This window comes from Helianthus annuus, chromosome 17, assembly GCF_002127325.2.
Source record: "Helianthus annuus cultivar XRQ/B chromosome 17, HanXRQr2.0-SUNRISE, whole genome shotgun sequence".
NCBI lineage: Eukaryota > Viridiplantae > Streptophyta > Magnoliopsida > Asterales > Asteraceae > Helianthus > Helianthus annuus.
In genome coordinates this window covers 89,472,652-89,490,468 of record NC_035449.2, presented here as the reverse complement: position 1 = coordinate 89,490,468, position 17,817 = coordinate 89,472,652, and the positions used below count along the sequence as shown (strand labels likewise).

Here is a 17,817-nt window from a genome sequence, read left to right as displayed (position 1 = left end):
GGAGAAGGTCAACCTCAGTGACCTTTTCTTTCTATACTACCTACTTCGCCGCCAGCCCTGCGATCTAGCAGCCTGCCTGGCAGATTACTTTGCCACAGCATACCACCGGCAGCTCCGCGGGCAGCTGCACTGTCACACCCTGGCTTTGCGGAAGCGTGGTTAATTTGGTATGACTTCTTAATACCATAGCTTAACCATAACAAAGCTATATGAAATAAAACCATGCAAGATCATCCATTTAATTAAGTTTTAAAAACCAAATACAACAACATTGTCTCAACAGGAACACATCCTAACGACATTGTTCAACAAACACAAACATCAACATAACATAAACACAGTTTAAGGACTGTGACTTGTCCAGGAAAGAGTCACATTCCCTAAACCCGGATGACCTCGTAACTAGTGCAGCGGGAAAACGTGTCATACCGCGCTAGATCCTTTAATTCCCTGAAATACATGTAAGTTGAAAAATCAACAATAATGTTGAGCAAGTTCATGTGTAAGTGAGTAAATAAACCTTTGTAATTAATCCTGGTATGTAGCAAATAAGGGAATTGAGATCACCAATGGTTTGCAAGGCCATTGATATGTGTGAAGTGCAAGTAGGGAGACTCAAACCTAGCGGATTTATGCGTCGGGCACAAAGTCACCCCGAGGTCCGTTTCTAGTTTGGCCTGGGGCTGGGCTCGCTACACCAAGATAGATCTACCGCTCCTGTCCCTCGGTCCTACCATGAGGATTAATGACCTCATGTTGCTCCTACCCACTCACATGATCTAAGTAGTAAACCTCCTTACGCTAACCATACCATGTATAAAGTACTTGTAATCATAGTAACATGTATTTCACCCCCGCAGTTTATAAAACTGAAAACAGTTAAGAGAAAAGGGGGACATGAACTCACAGTGGGGCGTCTCTACCAAGTATGTCTCCTGCTCAAGCAGCTGTGTGACGACCTACACGTACTAATTCTATTAGACGGGCGGCCGTGCCTTAGCTTTATGGTTGAAGTTTTTGGGAAATAGTTAGACAACTATTTCGTGTTTACATTTAGTAAATACTTGGTAATCATTTTCCTTCCCAAGGATGGGGGATTTAATACATGTGTGTTCGAAATATATTATTAAGTCTCACTTAAAATATATTTTATTTCTAACTCCAAATATAAATATTCTTCTCAAAAATATTATATTTTCTATTGCATGAAATTTTCCAAAAATAATACCTTGACAAAATACGCGTCCATAAGTATATTCTTAATAATGCGTAAGTTACGTTTTAACGATCGAGTGGTAATAATAATTACCGGTGTAACTTATATATTTATTGTGAAAGCGTTCGTATTATTTTGGATTCGTTATCATTCGGTAATATTATTTTTACCCTAAAAATAATATTTGTACACTTCACAAAATAATCATAAACACATATCAAGTGACTTTATGAAAAATATATACTAAATATATATTTACCAAGTTTTATTTTGTGAAATCCCACCTCCGATATTTTGTAAATAAAGTCGTGGCGAAATCTATAATTTGAAAACAAGTCGAAAATATTTCTAACACTTGTGGTGAAAATAATTCTAAGTGTTAGGTTTTTAGAAAAATTTCGCCAGAGTTTCCTCTGTAACTGGAGGTGGCCACGCTTTCAAGCGTATCATTTTCTTTTATAAATCAAATCAACCATTTTCTTATTTAACCAAAACAATATTCAACGCATCAAACTAGTCAATAAACATGTAAATCGCAAAAATTACATGAACTTGTGATTTACTCAAAATATGAAGTAAATCCCATTATATTTAGTGGATCTTTATATAAAGCAATCCGATTTCGTAAAAACCTCGTTTTTAGAAAAATTCCGTCTTTACAACTTCTCGTCAACTTTTACAAAAATAGTTATTTTGTCGAGACTTTGTGTTACATATGTGTTTACACACTCGTGTGTTCTAAAAATCATTCTTGTTCATGTAAGATCCATTTTTAGAAAATATAATTTCTTTGATACTTGGTTCCTTGAAAATACCACTTGTAGATCCGTAGATCTACTAGTTTTAAACACTATTTCGTAAGTAAAATCATTTTTACACAAGTTCATGATTTGTGTGTGGTAGAGTTTCATCACTTAACCCTTGTTACATCCAAAACAACTCTATGTCATGACCCATGATCATGACCAACCCGGGTTAAACGATGATCCGAGCTACCACAACATAGATCGGGTCCAAATAACTACACAAATCAAATACTACAAGATTTACACAACAAACAAGCTTTTAACCATCACTTTTAGCATTTTTAGTAGACTTTTATGCTTCATCTTGCATGTTTACGAGTTTTAACCGTTACATATCATTTTAACCATCTTAAAATAGTTCGAGAAGGTGATTCAAGCAACTTACCACTAGCTCGAGGCTAGGGAAGAATCTAGACGCAAAAGAGTGGATAAAAGCAACGAGAAGAGGTCCTTTGAGTTCCGAATGCACCAAGCCTCCTCTTGCGTGATCCTTAACACTTGTGTGATCTTGGAATGTGATGAACTAAACTCAAAAAATTGAAGGGTGTTGAAGGGGGGTTCGGCCGAGAGCCTTTGAGAGGAGAGGGAGGAAGTTTTGTGTTGTGAGTTGTGATGAATGATCATGTGTGCATTACCTTGTTCTTATAGACAATTACTATGATTATTATCCAAGGGTTTTCATGTCCACTAGATATGGGACAAGTGAGATTTGTTTAATCAAAATGGTACAAGGGAGGGTCATAGTGTGACCGAGTTCGGTCAAGGGGGGGGGGGGGGGCTTCCTAGTTCAAATCCAACCATTAGTTAGTTATTAGTTAGGTTAATCTAATTAGTTTAGGGATTAACCCGGTTACTAGTGTGTTGTGTGTCACAGTAGGTGTTAGGGTATTCGGGGACCCTAACTGCCTCAGAAAAAGATAAATAGTGTTAATGGCAATATTTTTATGTTCCAGGTATAGTCCGGTTGTTCGGTTGGATAGTAATCCGTTAAAGCGCTTAACAAGCTTTAAAGTGTCGTTATTATTAATTTTAGTGACACAACTCATTCCCGACACTTTGGAAGGTGTCTAGTATAATTTTTCTCATGTTTTGGCACTTTATTAGTTAACCAAATGCTGAATTTTGTACTTAATGTGCTGAATTTTGTACTTAGAGTACGTTTTAGGCACATCCGATCACTGTAACTTATTCCTAGAGACCCGCAGTTCTACAACCCTCGTATCCCTACACTCACTATTGGTGTAGTAAACTATCTTGGGCTCATACAGGCCTTAGAGGTAGTATCTGCCTGATGCTGGCTTTATCAGCATGTTCAATAGGTTATGCGTTCATAGTGCTACTGTGCTTTTGTGCATCATGTTTGTCACTAAGGTTCAGCATGTAAATAATGTAGTGACAGTAAGTAGAGTATGATGCAAATATGTACATGTATCAACATTCAAGTAGCAGTTTATCCACAATTTTAGATAAGCACAGTAATTAAGAAGTAATTAATTATTAATTAAGTCGTACGGATACCTGGTTTAGTGAGGGTTGTCACATTCTCCCGCCGTTAGAAAAATTTTGTCCCGAAATTTTAAGTTCTGCTTCTAGATGCAGGGTTACTGGGAAATAAGTGGGGGTATTTCTTTTTCATCCGGTCCTCACGCTCCCAGGTGTATTCAGGACCATGTCTGGCATTCCAACGAACCTTGACGAGCTTGACGCTGCTTCGGCGGGTCTTGTTTACTTTCCTATCTGTAACCTCAACGGGTTCTTCAACGAAGTGGAGCGTGTCGTCAACATGAATTTCGTCGGTAGGAATGACAACGGTATCTTGCGTTGGACTCTTCCTAAAATTGGATACATGAAATGTATCGTGAACACCATTTAGTTCAGCAGGTAAGTCCAGCTTATATGCTATTAGCCCAATTCTTTCCAAAATTCTGAACGGACCAATATACCGCGGATTCAACTTCCCACGCTTCCCGAAGCGTGCCACACCCTTCTAGGGTGATACTTTTAATAAAACCATATCACCTACCTCAAACTCTAGAGGTTTCCTTTTTCGATCCGCGTAGGCTTTCTGACGGTCACGAGCCGCACTGATGCGATCTCGGATTTGTGCAATCTTATCTGTGGTTTCCTGGACCACATCAGGACCAATCAACTGTCTGTCACCTGCGTCAGACCAACAAAGCGGTGACCTGCACTTGCGCCCATATAAAGCTTCAAATGGCGCGGCACCAATACTGGTGTGGTAGCTGTTGTTGTATGAAAATTCAACCAAAGGCAAATGCTTATCCCAGCTACCGCCCAAATCCATAACACATGCTCTCAGCATATCTTCCAAAGTTTGTATCGCCCGTTCGCTTTGAGCGTCAGTCTGCGGGTGAAACGCGGTGCTCATATTCAGTTGCGAGCCAAAAGCTTCTTGGAAGGATTGCCAAATCCTTGATACGAACCTTCCGTCTCTATCGGAGATGATTGAGAGAGGTACTCCATGGCGTGTAACAATCTCTCAGTAGTAGCAGACGGTGGTATAGCAGGGATAGATACCGGTACATGACCAAAAGGATGGGCCGAATAACCCTCTCCAGGTCGAGCTGGAGGTGTAAACTGAGGGAATGTAAAAGAGGTATCAACGTAACGAGTATCAGTGGTATGTGGGGGAATAGGTGGAACCTCGTCATCAGCAGGAATCCACCCGTGCTGGGCGTGCTTAACTCGTGGGTCCATCTGTGCCTCAAAAAGTGCACGATCAAACTGAACAGGCATAGGATCATGGTGGGGTGCAACAAGAGGGTCAATAGGTGCATCAGCAATGAGTGGGGGATCAACATGATCAACAGCAACGACATGATCGCCCTCCAACAACGGAGCATCCACAGGGTGATCATCAATAGGTGGGTCAGCAATCACAGGATTAATAATGGGTGCGCCAGCATGAACTGGGTCATGCTCAAACGCAGGGTCTAGAGCGGCTACCTTCTCAGGGGCCATGGCAGGCTCGGGATCATCAAAGGCCATCTCAAAATCAAACTCAGGGTCGATGGGATCAACTGGGCCAACTGGGTCGACTGGATCCTCCATAGGCTGATCCACGGGTATAAACTCTATATCCTGATCTGGGTCGAATCCTGGGGGAAAAACAGGATTGGAATCCTCCTCATCATCATGGTCGAAAGCAAAGCTAGGAACAGGGGCAACAGAGGATGCTCTATCCGGATCTGAACCGTGGGAAAAGTGTTGCGCACTCTGAGTGTGTGAAGGTGCGGAAGCCACAGACTCGAAAGAGTCTGGGACCGGAGAGTGAGCAGGTGACTCCTCCGCGGGAGCATCTGCAAGCATCAAAAGATCACCAGCAGCAAGAAGGGCCTCGCCCTAAACCTCATCCTCTAAGGGCTCATCATCAAACAGATCGACGTCGCCATCAACGTCGGCGTCGAGAAGCAAATCGTAAGCAGGATATGAAGCAAGTGGTACGGGAGCAGGGATCTCTACAAGCGGTAGGTCCCCGGCCAAAGGGCCATCAGCGAGCTCATCAGCACCATCAGGTAATGCAAAGGGCTGAAAGGCATCCTCGTCTGTGCTAGTAACGTCGGATGTGTGATCCTCGCGCTCTGAAGACTCTAGGTCATCTGATACTATAGGTCTAGGGCCTGTGGTGTCTGAATCACCAGTGCCGGTCGAGTCCATGTGTCTATCACATAAACACAAATATGCACAAATAATCAGTCATACAATTAGGTAAACACATTAGTCACCAAGTAAGCAATCAAATAATTCTCCTAGTCCCGCTAGCCTCCCAGTCTCCTAGATTGATACTCCTAGTCTCACTAGCCAAATTCTCCCAGCCTCTTAGACTGCTCTTCCTAGTCTCACTAGCCATCTACCTCGATCTCTTAGATCGAGCCTCGGCCTCCAAAACCGAGCCTCAGCCTCCCAGACTGAGCCTAAAAATAATAAATAAAATGTGCTCAACATTTGTTTGTAAAAACGTTTTGGATCTGAACTTAAGTGGTATGCAGTAAAAATGTTTTCGTGAGAGCCCTAGTGATCATAGTCTAGACTCGAGAAGGAATCCTAGTTCGCTATGATCAGAGCTCTGATACCAAGCTGTTACACCCTGGCTTTGCGGAAGCGTGGTTAATTTGGTGTGACTTCTTAATATCATAGCTTAACCATAACAAAGCTATATGAAATAAAACCATGCAAGATCATCCATTTAATTAAGTTTTAAAAACCAAATACAACAACATTGTCTCAACAGGAACACATCCTAACGACATTGTTCAACAAACACAAACATCAACATAACATAAACACAGTTTAAGGACTGTGACTTGTCCAGGAAAGAGTCACATTCCCTAAACCCGGATGACCTCGTAACTAGTGCAGCGGGAAAACGTGTCATACCGCGCCAGATCCTTTAATTCCCTGAAATACATGTAAGTTGAAAAATCAACAATAATGTTGAGCGAGTTCATGTGTAAGTGAGTAAATAAACCTTTGTAAACAATCCTGGTATGTAGCAAATAAGGGAATTGAGATCACCAATGGTTTGCAAGGCCATTGATATGTGTGAAGTGCAAGTAGGGAGACTCAAACCTAGCGGATTTATGCGTCGGGCACAAAGTCACCCCGAGGTCCGTTTCTAGTTTGGCCTGGGGCTGGGCTCGCTACACCAAGATAGATCTACCGCTCCTGTCCCTCGGTCCTACCATGAGGATTAATGACCTCATGTTGCTCCTACCCACTCACATGATCTAAGTAGTAAACCTCCTTACGCTAACCATACCATGTATAAAGTACTTGTAATCATAGTAACATGTATTTCACCCCCGCAGTTTATAAAACTGAAAACAGTTAAGAGAAAAGGGGGACATGAACTCACAGTGGGGCGTCTCTACCAAGTATGTCTCCTGCTCAAGCAGCTGTGTGACGACCTACACGTACTAATTCTATTAGACGGGCGGCCGTGCCTTAGCTTTATGGTTGAAGTTTTTGGGAAATAGTTAGACAACTATTTCGTGTTTACATTTAGTAAATACTTGGTAATCATTTTCCTTCCCAAGGATGGGGGATTTAATACATGTGTGTTCGAAATATATTATTAAGTCTCACTTAAAATATATTTTATTTCTAACTCCAAATATAAATATTCTTCTCAAAAATATTATATTTTCTATTGCATGAAATTTTCCAAAAATAATACCTTGACAAAATACGCGTCCATAAGTATATTCTTAATAATGCGTAAGTTACGTTTTAACGATCGAGTGGTAATAATAATTACCGGTGTAACTTATATATTTATTGTGAAAGCGTTCGTATTATTTTGGATTCGTTATCATTCGGTTATATTATTTTTACCCTAAAAATAATATTTGTACACTTCACAAAATAATCATAAACACATATCAAGTGACTTTATGAAAAATATATACTAAATATATATTTACCAAGTTTTATTTTGTGAAATCCCACCTCCAATATTTTGTAAATAAAGTCGTGGCGAAATCTATAATTTGAAAACAAGTCGAAAATATTTCTAACACTTGTGGTGAAAATAATTCTAAGTGTTAGGTTTTTAGAAAAATTTCGCCAGAGTTTCCTCTGTAACTGGAGGTGGCCACGCTTTCAAGCGTATCATTTTCTTTTATAAATCAAATCAACCATTTTCTTATTTAACCAAAACAATATTCAACGCATCAAACTAGTCAATAAACATGTAAATAGCAAAAATTACATGAACTTGTGATTTACTCAAAATATGAAGTAAATCCCATTATATTTAGTGGATCTTTATATAAAGCAATCCGATTTCGTAAAAACCTCGTTTTAGAAAAATTCCGTCTTTACAACTTCTCGTCAACTTTTACAAAAATAGTTATTTTGTCGAAACTTTGTGTTACATATGTGTTTACACACTCGTGTGTTCTAAAAATCATTCTTGTTCATGTAAGATCCATTTTTAGAAAATATGATTTCTTTGATACTTGGTTCCTTGAAAATACCGCTTGTAGATCCGTAGATCTACTAGTTTTAAACACTATTTCGTAAGTAAAATCATTTTTACACAAGTTCATGATTTGTGTGTGGTAGAGTTTCATCACTTAACCCTTGTTACATCCAAAACAACTCTATGTCATGATCCATGATCATGACCAACCCGGGTTAAACGATGATCCGAGCTACCACAACATAGATCGGGTCCAAATAACTACACAAATCAAATACTACAAGATTTACACAACAAACAAGCTTTTAACCATCACTTTTAGCATTTTTAGTAGAATTTTATGCTTCATCTTGCATGTTTACGAGTTTTAACCGTTACATATCATTTTAACCATCTTAAAATAGTTCAAGAAGGTGATTCAAGCAACTTACCACTAGCTCGAGGCTAGGGAAGAATCTAGACGCAAAAAGAGTGGATAAAAGCAACGAGAAGAGGTCATTTGAGTTCCGAATGCACCAAGCCTCCTCTTGCGTGATCCTTAACACTTGTGTGATCTTGGAATGTGTTGAACTAAACTCGAAAAATTGATGGGTGTTGAAGGGGGGTTCGGGCGAGAGCCTTTGAGAGGAGAGGGAGGAAGTTTTGTGTTGTGAGTTGTGATGAATGATCATGTGTGCATTACCTTGTTCTTATAGACAATTACTATGATTATTATCCAAGGGTTTTCATGTCCACTAGATATGGGACAAGTGAGATTTGTTTAATCAAAATGGTACAAGGGAGGGTCACAATGTGACCGAGTTCGGTCAAGGGGGGGGGGTTCCTAGTTCAAATCCAACCATTAGTTAGTTATTAGTTAGGTTAATCTAATTAGTTTAGGGATTAACCCGATTACTAGTGTGTTGTGTGTCACAGAAGGTGTTAGGGTATTCGGGGACCCTAACTGCCTCAGAAAAATATAAATAATGTTAATGACAATATTTTTATGTTCCGGGTATAGTCCGGTTGTTCGGTTGGATAGTAATCCGTTAAAGCGCTTAACAAGCTTTAAAGTGTCGTTATTATTAATTTTAGTGACACAACTCATTCCCGACACTTTGGAAGGTGTCTAGTATTATTTTTCTCATGTTTTGGCACTTTATTAGTTAACCAAAATGCTGAATTTTGTACTTAATGTGCTGAATTTTGTACTTAGAGTACGTTTTAGGCACATCCGATCACTGTAACTTATTCCTAGAGACGCAGTTCTACAACCCTCGTATCCCTACACTCACTATTGGTGTAGTAAACTATCTTGGGCTCATACAGGCCTTAGAGGCAGTATCTGCCTGATGCTGGCTTTATCAACATGTTCAATAGGTTATCCGTTCATAGTGCTACTGTGCTTTTGTGCATCATGTTTGTCACTAAGGTTCAGCATGTAAATAATGTAGTGACAGTAAGTAGAGTATGATGCAAATATGTACATGTATCAACATTCAAGTTGCAGTTTATCCACAATTTCAGATAAGCACAGTAATTAAGCAGTAATTAATTATTAATTAAGTCGTACGGATACCTGGTTTAGTGAGGGTTGTCACATGCACACCGGCTCATACATCACCGCCATTGCACGCTCGCTAGGGCTCGTGCCCGAGCATGATCAGGAGCTGTCCGATCCGATCCCGTCAACCAGGTTGGGCCGCGCGTCAGTATCTAGCATGCAGATCACCCGTACCTTTGATGTTGGTCTGAGGTTCAAGTGTCGTGACGGCTGCTGATATGGCAGCCGGAGGTGTTGCCGGAGGTCATCCCGGTTGTTATTGAGGTGAGGCCTGGAGTGTTAGCCCCTCCTCATGTTCAGGAGGCCGCTCTGCAGGCTCAGCTACAGGCTCTGGGCCTCGATCAGCCTCAGGACGAGCCTCAGGCTCAGGCTCAGGCTCAGCCTGTATTCGAGGATCCGGCTCAGGAGGAGCAGGTCGAGCAGATCCCGGTACCACCAGTTCAGCCAGCTCCTGAGCCGCCACAGTACCCGCAGCACGTTTACGCTGACCTGCCTCCGGCAGCGCGTGAGGTGGCTCGGGACTTCGACCGGCGCCTCAGACGTCAGGGCGCAAGCATTGACTGGATCGTCGAGACGCTCGTTGCTCTACGAGAGCTCGCTGGGTTGCCTCCACTTCCCCTCCCACCGTCCCCACCGCACGAGGATTAGTACCTTAGTTTGTTTGTTTAGTGTTTTGTTATGTATTATGTACTCAGTTGTACCTTTTTGTTTTGTATTGTATATACAAACTGATATACATATATATATATATATTGCAGTTAATCTTCTCTTTACATCACGTTGGTTTTGGATTGTTTACGTTTAATTCTTATGGCTTTCTGTACATTTTATTTAACGTGTTCGTTTAATTTAACAAAATAAACAACGTTAAGAACTTATATTATGTACGTTCTATAAAAATAATGACGTAATGACGTAATTATAAAACAACTATGAATTCTATGTAATAAAACTCAAATAAAAATTTTTCCTCCAAAAATCCCTACCAAACTAATCCAACCAAAAATCCCTACCAAACCAAGCCACATCAACCCACATCCCACCTGTTTCGAAAAAAAAACATCCAAAGCGCCCCGCTTTGGCCATAGCGCGACGCTTTGGATGTGCAAAAAGACAAATGGCGTGTGCGAATAAACCACCCCATACACAATTTATGCCATACCGTGGGGAAAGCACCGCTACAACGCACGGGTAAACATGCTAGTTTCTTATAAAATGATTTCGTACAACTTATATTTCTACCATTTGTTTATACTTTGTGCATTATCCATATCCGATAATTGAAGCCCCACTTGATGGAACTTGGAGCCGAAGGCACTAGCTTCAAAGTAAGTTGACAAGTGGACATGTTGCATACTAGGATCAGGATGGGCCAATGATGATCAAAAGAAAAGTAGATTTATTGAATGATGGTGAAAAAAATGAAAATAGTATGATAAAGGATGATGATAATGATTGCGACTTAAACATGTTAGATTAGTTCTGTTTAAACATAATGAAAAACATGTAAATTATACATGTTACAGCAGATAGGTGAAAAAGATTTACGCGCTTCCAGTGATATACTTGTGAAAAAGATTTGAGAAATAACAGATCAGAATCCTCAAACACAGGAATCACCGTTGTTGGTAGATCACTCAAACCACTTTCACCAGCATTACCACTTTCGCTTACTTCCATTTTCGGATCAACTGTTTGGGATTCTTTTCCTTCCATTGAAGCCATTTCAGGAACAGCCTCAACAGCAGCACCTGCTTGATCTTCTGAACACAAGCAACAAAGTGTTCAATCAATAAACCGAAAAAGCGAATATTATATAACACAACGTTGATCACCTGCAGGGTTCGTTGAAGGTTCAGTAGCGGTGTCATTCGTCTTCCTTGCAGCTCTCCTCTTGTTAGGACCAAGGGCGGACCTAGTAAGGGTCCAGGGTGGGCGGGCGCACCCCCTGAAAAAAAACATTTAGTGTATTTTATAAGGTAAAATTCTCCCCGCACCCCTTGAAAATTTGGTTAAACCCCTTATCCGCACCCCTTGAACCTTTGAAAAGTTGGTTAAACCCCTTATCCGCACCCCTTGAAAATTTTTTCTGGGTCCGCCACTGGTTAGGACCAGAAGGCAATGATTGCTTGTGTTTACGTATAGAGAAACCAACAATTTATAAGGAGTCTCGTCTCTTCAGATTTCCTAAAGTAACTGTTTGATCATTTAGGTTTCTAAGAAGTTGCATTGGTTCATGTTCTCCTTTTAAGTCCCATCCTGTTACTGACCGTATGAGTAACTGTTTGATCATATATAACTTTTTTTAATCTATCTACAAGACCTGGTTTTTGGGTTATTAATACTTTCAAATATATACTACAAGTTTGTTAGCTTTTCAAACACATTAAACATCACTATTAGTTTGAATCATAAGGCTATACGATATGGCTTAGCGCCACCCCGCCACATCGACATCTATAGCTCCCCGGGGCGTCATCAACCACCCCGTGCTTGTTAGAAGGGGGCGCTACCCCTTGTTCGCCAACGTGCTAACGGTTCGAGTTTGGCTTGTTCGAGGCATTTGGTCAAATATGACCGTTGGCAAACGGTCAATTAAAAAAAAAGTTTTTTTAATTCTATATATATACAAACTTATCACAAACTAAAATACACACCAATCACAAATTAAAACACACCAATCAACAAAAAAAAAACACATAATTCTCCAATCATTTTTAAAAATGTCATCCGATTCATCCAGCTCTCCATCTGACAGTGTTCTTGACGATATGCTTATCGCAGTGACGCAGGAGGCGATTAATTACTTGCGAGAAGAAGCCCAATCGTCTACATCGCGTACCAGACAAGCGCCTCTTGAACGAGATCGGTTAGGTGCTCATGAACATTTAATGCACGATTATTTTTGTGAAAATCCGTTGTACGATGATGCACAGTTTAGGCGTTGGTTTCGTATGAGCCGTCATCTTTTCTTAAGAATTTGTAATGATCTTGCGGCCGAATTCTCTTTTTTCACACAAAGAGAAAGTGCTAGTCGCAAAATTGGTTTCTCTGGGATACAAAAGTGTACTGTCGCAATTAGGCAACTAGCGTACGACACAGCGAGTGATGCGTGAGATGAATATTTAAGGATATCATACATAAGTTGTTGTGATTGTCTTGAAAATTTCTGTGAAGGTATTTTTATTATAAGTATTGTTATTATTTGTTATTATTATTATTTTAATTATTTATAGTTTAATAACACTATTATATTAGGTGTTAACTTTCTTTATGGGAGGCGATATTTGAGGATGCCAACCGCTGCCGATGTTCCACTTTTATACGAGGCCCATCAGCGGATACACGGGTTTCCTGGGATATGTTGGGTAGTCTTGATTGCACGCACTAGGAGTGGGCGACATGTTCAACTGCTTGGATAGGGCAACACCATCGTGGTGACCACGATGGTCATACCATAATATTACAAGCGGTCGCGTATCAAGATTTATGGATTTGGCATGCGTACTTTGGCATGGCCGGTGCGAACAATGACATCGCAGTTTTACAATCTTCGAATCTTTTAGACGATGTCGACATAGATGGTGTTGCACCAAACACTTCATTCTATGCAAACGACGTGGAGTATAAGTATGGGTACTATCTCACAGACGGTATTTATCCAGAATGGGCAACGTTTGTGAAAACTCTTTCGTGTCCAGATGACGAGAAAAGAATGTATTACAAGAAGAAACATGAGTCAGCAAGAAAAGATACCGAGCGGGCTTTCGGTGTATTAAAAAAGAGATGGCCTATCATTGCCCAGCCGTAGAGGATACTTGAAAAAAGTAAAACGAGAAACGTCATGTATACGTGCATCATCTTGCATAACATAATATTGGAGGACTCGGGCAGAGCGATTTGTAGAGAAAGTTATGATGAAAGTAACCAACCGATGAACCCACTACTCACATACGCAGAAAAAGAAGTTATCTGAGCGAGGATATGTGATAGAGACACACACCATAACCTTCAAGCTGATCTGACCGAGCACCTATGGTTTTATCGTGAACAAGGAGGAGACGACGAAAACGATGAGTGATTTTTTTAGTGAAATTATATTTTTTAATTTAAATTATGACATTATATTTTTTATTTAAATTATGGCGTTTTATTTTTTTATTTAAATTATGAGTTCCAAATTAATATATCAAAATTAAATAATGTTTAAATTTAAATAAAAAAAATAATTAGGTAATGATGATGTGAGCTTTAAACCATTGCATGCAAGTTAAAGGAATGTGCTTTAAAGCCTCCTGTGTAACGTGGCGGTGAGATGGCGTGATAAAGCCCTAGGGGCTTTATACCACACCATGTAGCCTAATAGAGATTGACTCAGAAACTTTTTTCATAGAGGTCGGATATTTTTGCAAGTCAATTGCCTATCGCTATATATTAATTTTTGTGGTCGGATTAGGGTCAAGTCATATAATAAGAAGATAAAACCAAATTAAGTTTCAAATACACAATAAAAGGGCACCAATTGTCATTAGAAATGTATAATAGAAATATAAATGAATGAATCAGATTGAAAATCGAATATAAAAGACTGAATGAATGTAGGCGATTCGGACCGTCGATTGGGTCGAGTCAGTTTAAATTGGTATCGGTATTTACACATCCGTTGTCATTATAAGTAATAACTAACTAGGGGGTTACAACCGCGCTTCGCGGCGGGGCGACCCGATTTTTGATCTGATATAGCAGTTGAAAGAGAAAACTTACAAAATAAAGTTGTGGTAAGTACAAAAGTATGTCGACACGTGTTTTACATCGATCGGAAAACTAGATTACAAAAGTACTTAGAAAGTTAGAGGGTTGCCAGTGTCAATGCTAAAAGTAGAGAAAATACAAAAAAAAATTATGTCGAAATGTAAGTCAACTTAAGTTTATATCGACACGTTAATAAAAATAAAGACGTAAAAGTCGATTAAAAAGTATTTAGAAAGTTAAGATGTTGTAAGAGTCAAAAGAAAAAAAGCAAAAAGACAAAAAAAATCACCTACTACAAAAGTATTTAGAAAGTTAAAGGGTTGTTAGTGTGAATACTGAGAGTTGAGAAAACACAAAAAAAAAATTATGTTGAAACGTAAATTAACTTAAGTTTATATCGAGACGTAAATAAAAATAAAGACGTAAAACTCGGTTAAAAAGTATTTAGAAAATTTAAGGGGTCGTAAGAGTTAATACTAAAAGTTAAAGGTTAAAAGTAAAAAAAAAAACAAAAAGACAAAAAGATAAAGTCAAAGATAAAAAAAAAATTATTGTAGCACTATTCATCCATATGTTTCAAATTAATACATATATATGAATAATATATAAAAATATAATTAGTCATCATCTTAGATATTCAATTCTTGTATTAAAAACTAGTATTAGCTTAATAAGTTTTCAACCATTAATGTGAAAAAAAATTATTTATGTAGTTATATAACGGAAAAAAGTTAAATAGATATTTTTTCTAAATAATATCACATTGATGCATTCACAACTTTAAATTCTTTCACCAAAATACAATACGTGAGTGAAGTTTTTATAATATAAAAAGTATAAAAAGTGTTTGTGAATGGAGGAGAGATAAAATGTTACTGTTTATCTGTATATTTGAGGGGACACTGTTCACCCCCTATAATTTTTTAATATATTTTGAAAGTGATTGTCAGTAGAGGAGAGAGAAAAGATAATGATAAAGGTATAAATAAATATTATTTAATTGAAAAATGAGAGAAAAAATATAGTGTTTTTTAGTGTAATATAGGGTAAAAATATGGTGGAATGGATGTGAATACTCTAAGTTGTACACATGCTTTAATAACTTGTACCATTTGCTTAAGATTCATACAACTTTCTGACAATTAAGTACTCAAGTATAGTAACTGGTATTCTAAAATCATGTTATCATCCAAGGTTTTACATTTTTGCCAATACAAAGAAACTCAAGTAAAATGTGGTAAAATACTTCTTTAAATTTCTCTTTAATTTTCTTCACCGGTCCATCGCCCGTAAACGAATTGAACAAACATGAATAAGGATTTGTTTGTGTTCGTTTGTTAAAGAAACAATGTGTTCATGAACCCTCATTGAATGAGATTATATGTCCGTATTCATTCATTAAGGAAATGAGCGTCGTGAAAACGAATAAAATCGGGGAAGGTGGAAGAGGATATAGGTGTATGGTGGGAGGGAGCGGCTCTAGACCTTGAAGACCTAATCGGGCGACGGAGATTGATAGTATTTGTCGATGTGAATAATTAGAAGGAAACGAGAGCAGTGCATAAAAAATTTGTGAATAAGGTTTCCTATTATATATGTTAGGGTAATAAAATAAACAAGAATTAATGAATATAAAAGTTTAGATAATATAAATATATGCACAAAAATCTCTATTGAACAATATACACAAACGAATATGAACAAATGTTCACGAATACATTATTGAACGTTAACAGACATAATTGAATGAATGAGACATTGTTCGTTCATTTAACCAATCAAAATAAATTTCTTGTTCATGTTCGTTAATTAATTAAACAAACAAACGTAAACGAACTTCCACATAACGATCCACGAACTGTTCGCTAAACGTATGGTTTGTTTGCAGCCCTACCTGTTCGCTCTATTTCAAATTTCTATGTATTTTTATTTTCTTCATTATTCACTATTTGGCGTTTATAACGCTTCGCCCAAAAACCATAAATCTAGGGTTTAAAAAGAAAATATGAGAACCTCAATGTTCTTGGACATGATTCCTCATTTCTTTTGCAAATTCTCATATGAATCTCTTCATATGTCACCATTAAACCTCAATGCTATTGCACTGCATCAATAGAGAATCATCACCGTATGATAAAGATTTCATTAGGTCGGTGTCAAATTCGTGAGGGTCGGTGTCAAAAGTTTATGAGGGTCGGTCGTGATTAGATCGTACATTTACTAGAAAGAGAAAAATCCATGTGGTGCGGAAGACCCCCCACACCTAGGTGTGCCATGGGAACCATAATTTTATCATTTGAAAGGGATTTAGAAATTGTATTTTTTATCCCTTATAAATGGACCATTTCGTTTACTTACTGAGTCTATATGCTATGCATTTGGGAAAGGAATCGAGGAGCTACAATGTAGGATTGGGATGGAGGGGAACATCGCGCCCTCTCCTCATCTCCTTTCAAATTCAGTGTGAATGGAGCCGCACCCCGATCACCATGCACCATTTTCTAACTAGATGAAAGGGACGGTAACACATAGCCTAAAGGATATTCCTTTTAAGATAAGCGAATAGGAGAAAAGGATTTTCAACAGGATCATAATGGAAAACGAGATGAGGAATAAGGGCTTTGATCATTAGCGTTCATAATATAAGCTTATTAATATGCACCAAATGCAACATATAAATTGTATCAAATAAGGTATAAAATCAACTCCTTTTAGTACTAATATTGGAAAAGTGTGTTTCTTTGTATACTTTTGATTTTCAGGATTAAAAGAGCTTAAATGTACAAAAGGAACAAATTAACGGAAAAATCCAGCATAAATACAAAAAGAAGGGAAGTTGATACATCATAGCGACCCTCCGAGCTTCACCCCAAGACTAAAAACAACTAATCAGAAGACAGGAACAGGGCCGTGCCACCAAGGCATGGGGTCGTGAACCACCCAAGATTCCAGAAAGAAAAAGACAAACAGAAGCAAACAAGAGACACAGGGTCGTGTCCCATGGACACAAGCCGTGGTTAAATCCCAGATATGCAAATATTGGATAGTACAGCAAGTACAATGGCCACGGGGCCGTGCCATTGACACACGGGGTCGTATAAGCATAAGGACTGACACAACTCATTAAATGAAGACAAAGAAGAAGGGGGAACGGGGCCGTGTAAACCGTATGTTTCCAACTATAAATAGGGGTGTTTGGTTCAATTGTAATCCATCCCTTGGCAAACCACTTTTCCTACTTTTGCCATCCTTTGGCAGCCTCTTCTCACCACTCCAACACCATCATCACAGTCGTTGTGGATTCGTGTTTGGATCGAATTCGTAACACTGATGACTGCGAAGATCATGTATCATGTTCGGAATCCGTGTACGTGAGTGGATCAGACACAAGAACGTAATTCAATGCTGTTTCTATTGATGATGATGATGACAGTGTACAATACCTTGAAACATATAGCCTTCAAGTTGGCAAAAAGTTCTTAAATGTTCAACACTAATGTCCTATATATAGCCTATGTCCATCCTCACCAACTAGCATGTCCATTCGTGAGGATGG

The 17,817-nt window shown here is 38.7% G+C and overlaps 1 protein-coding gene across 1 annotated transcript; it reads left to right on the top strand.

Moving 5' to 3' along the window:
* Window positions 1–12,232: 12,232 nt before the first annotated feature.
* Window positions 12,233–12,625, top strand: LOC110924583. The gene has a single exon (XM_022168578.1). It carries the CDS (start codon window positions 12,233–12,235, stop codon window positions 12,623–12,625), a length of 393 nt encoding a protein of 130 aa, XP_022024270.1.
* The last annotated feature ends 5,192 nt before the right edge of the window (window positions 12,626–17,817 follow it).

Bases quoted from the DNA above. Each gene is read 5' to 3' on its own strand.
- LOC110924583 (XM_022168578.1), top strand. From the start codon at position 12,233: ATGTCATCCGATTCATCCAGCTCTCCATCTGACAGTGTTCTTGACGAT.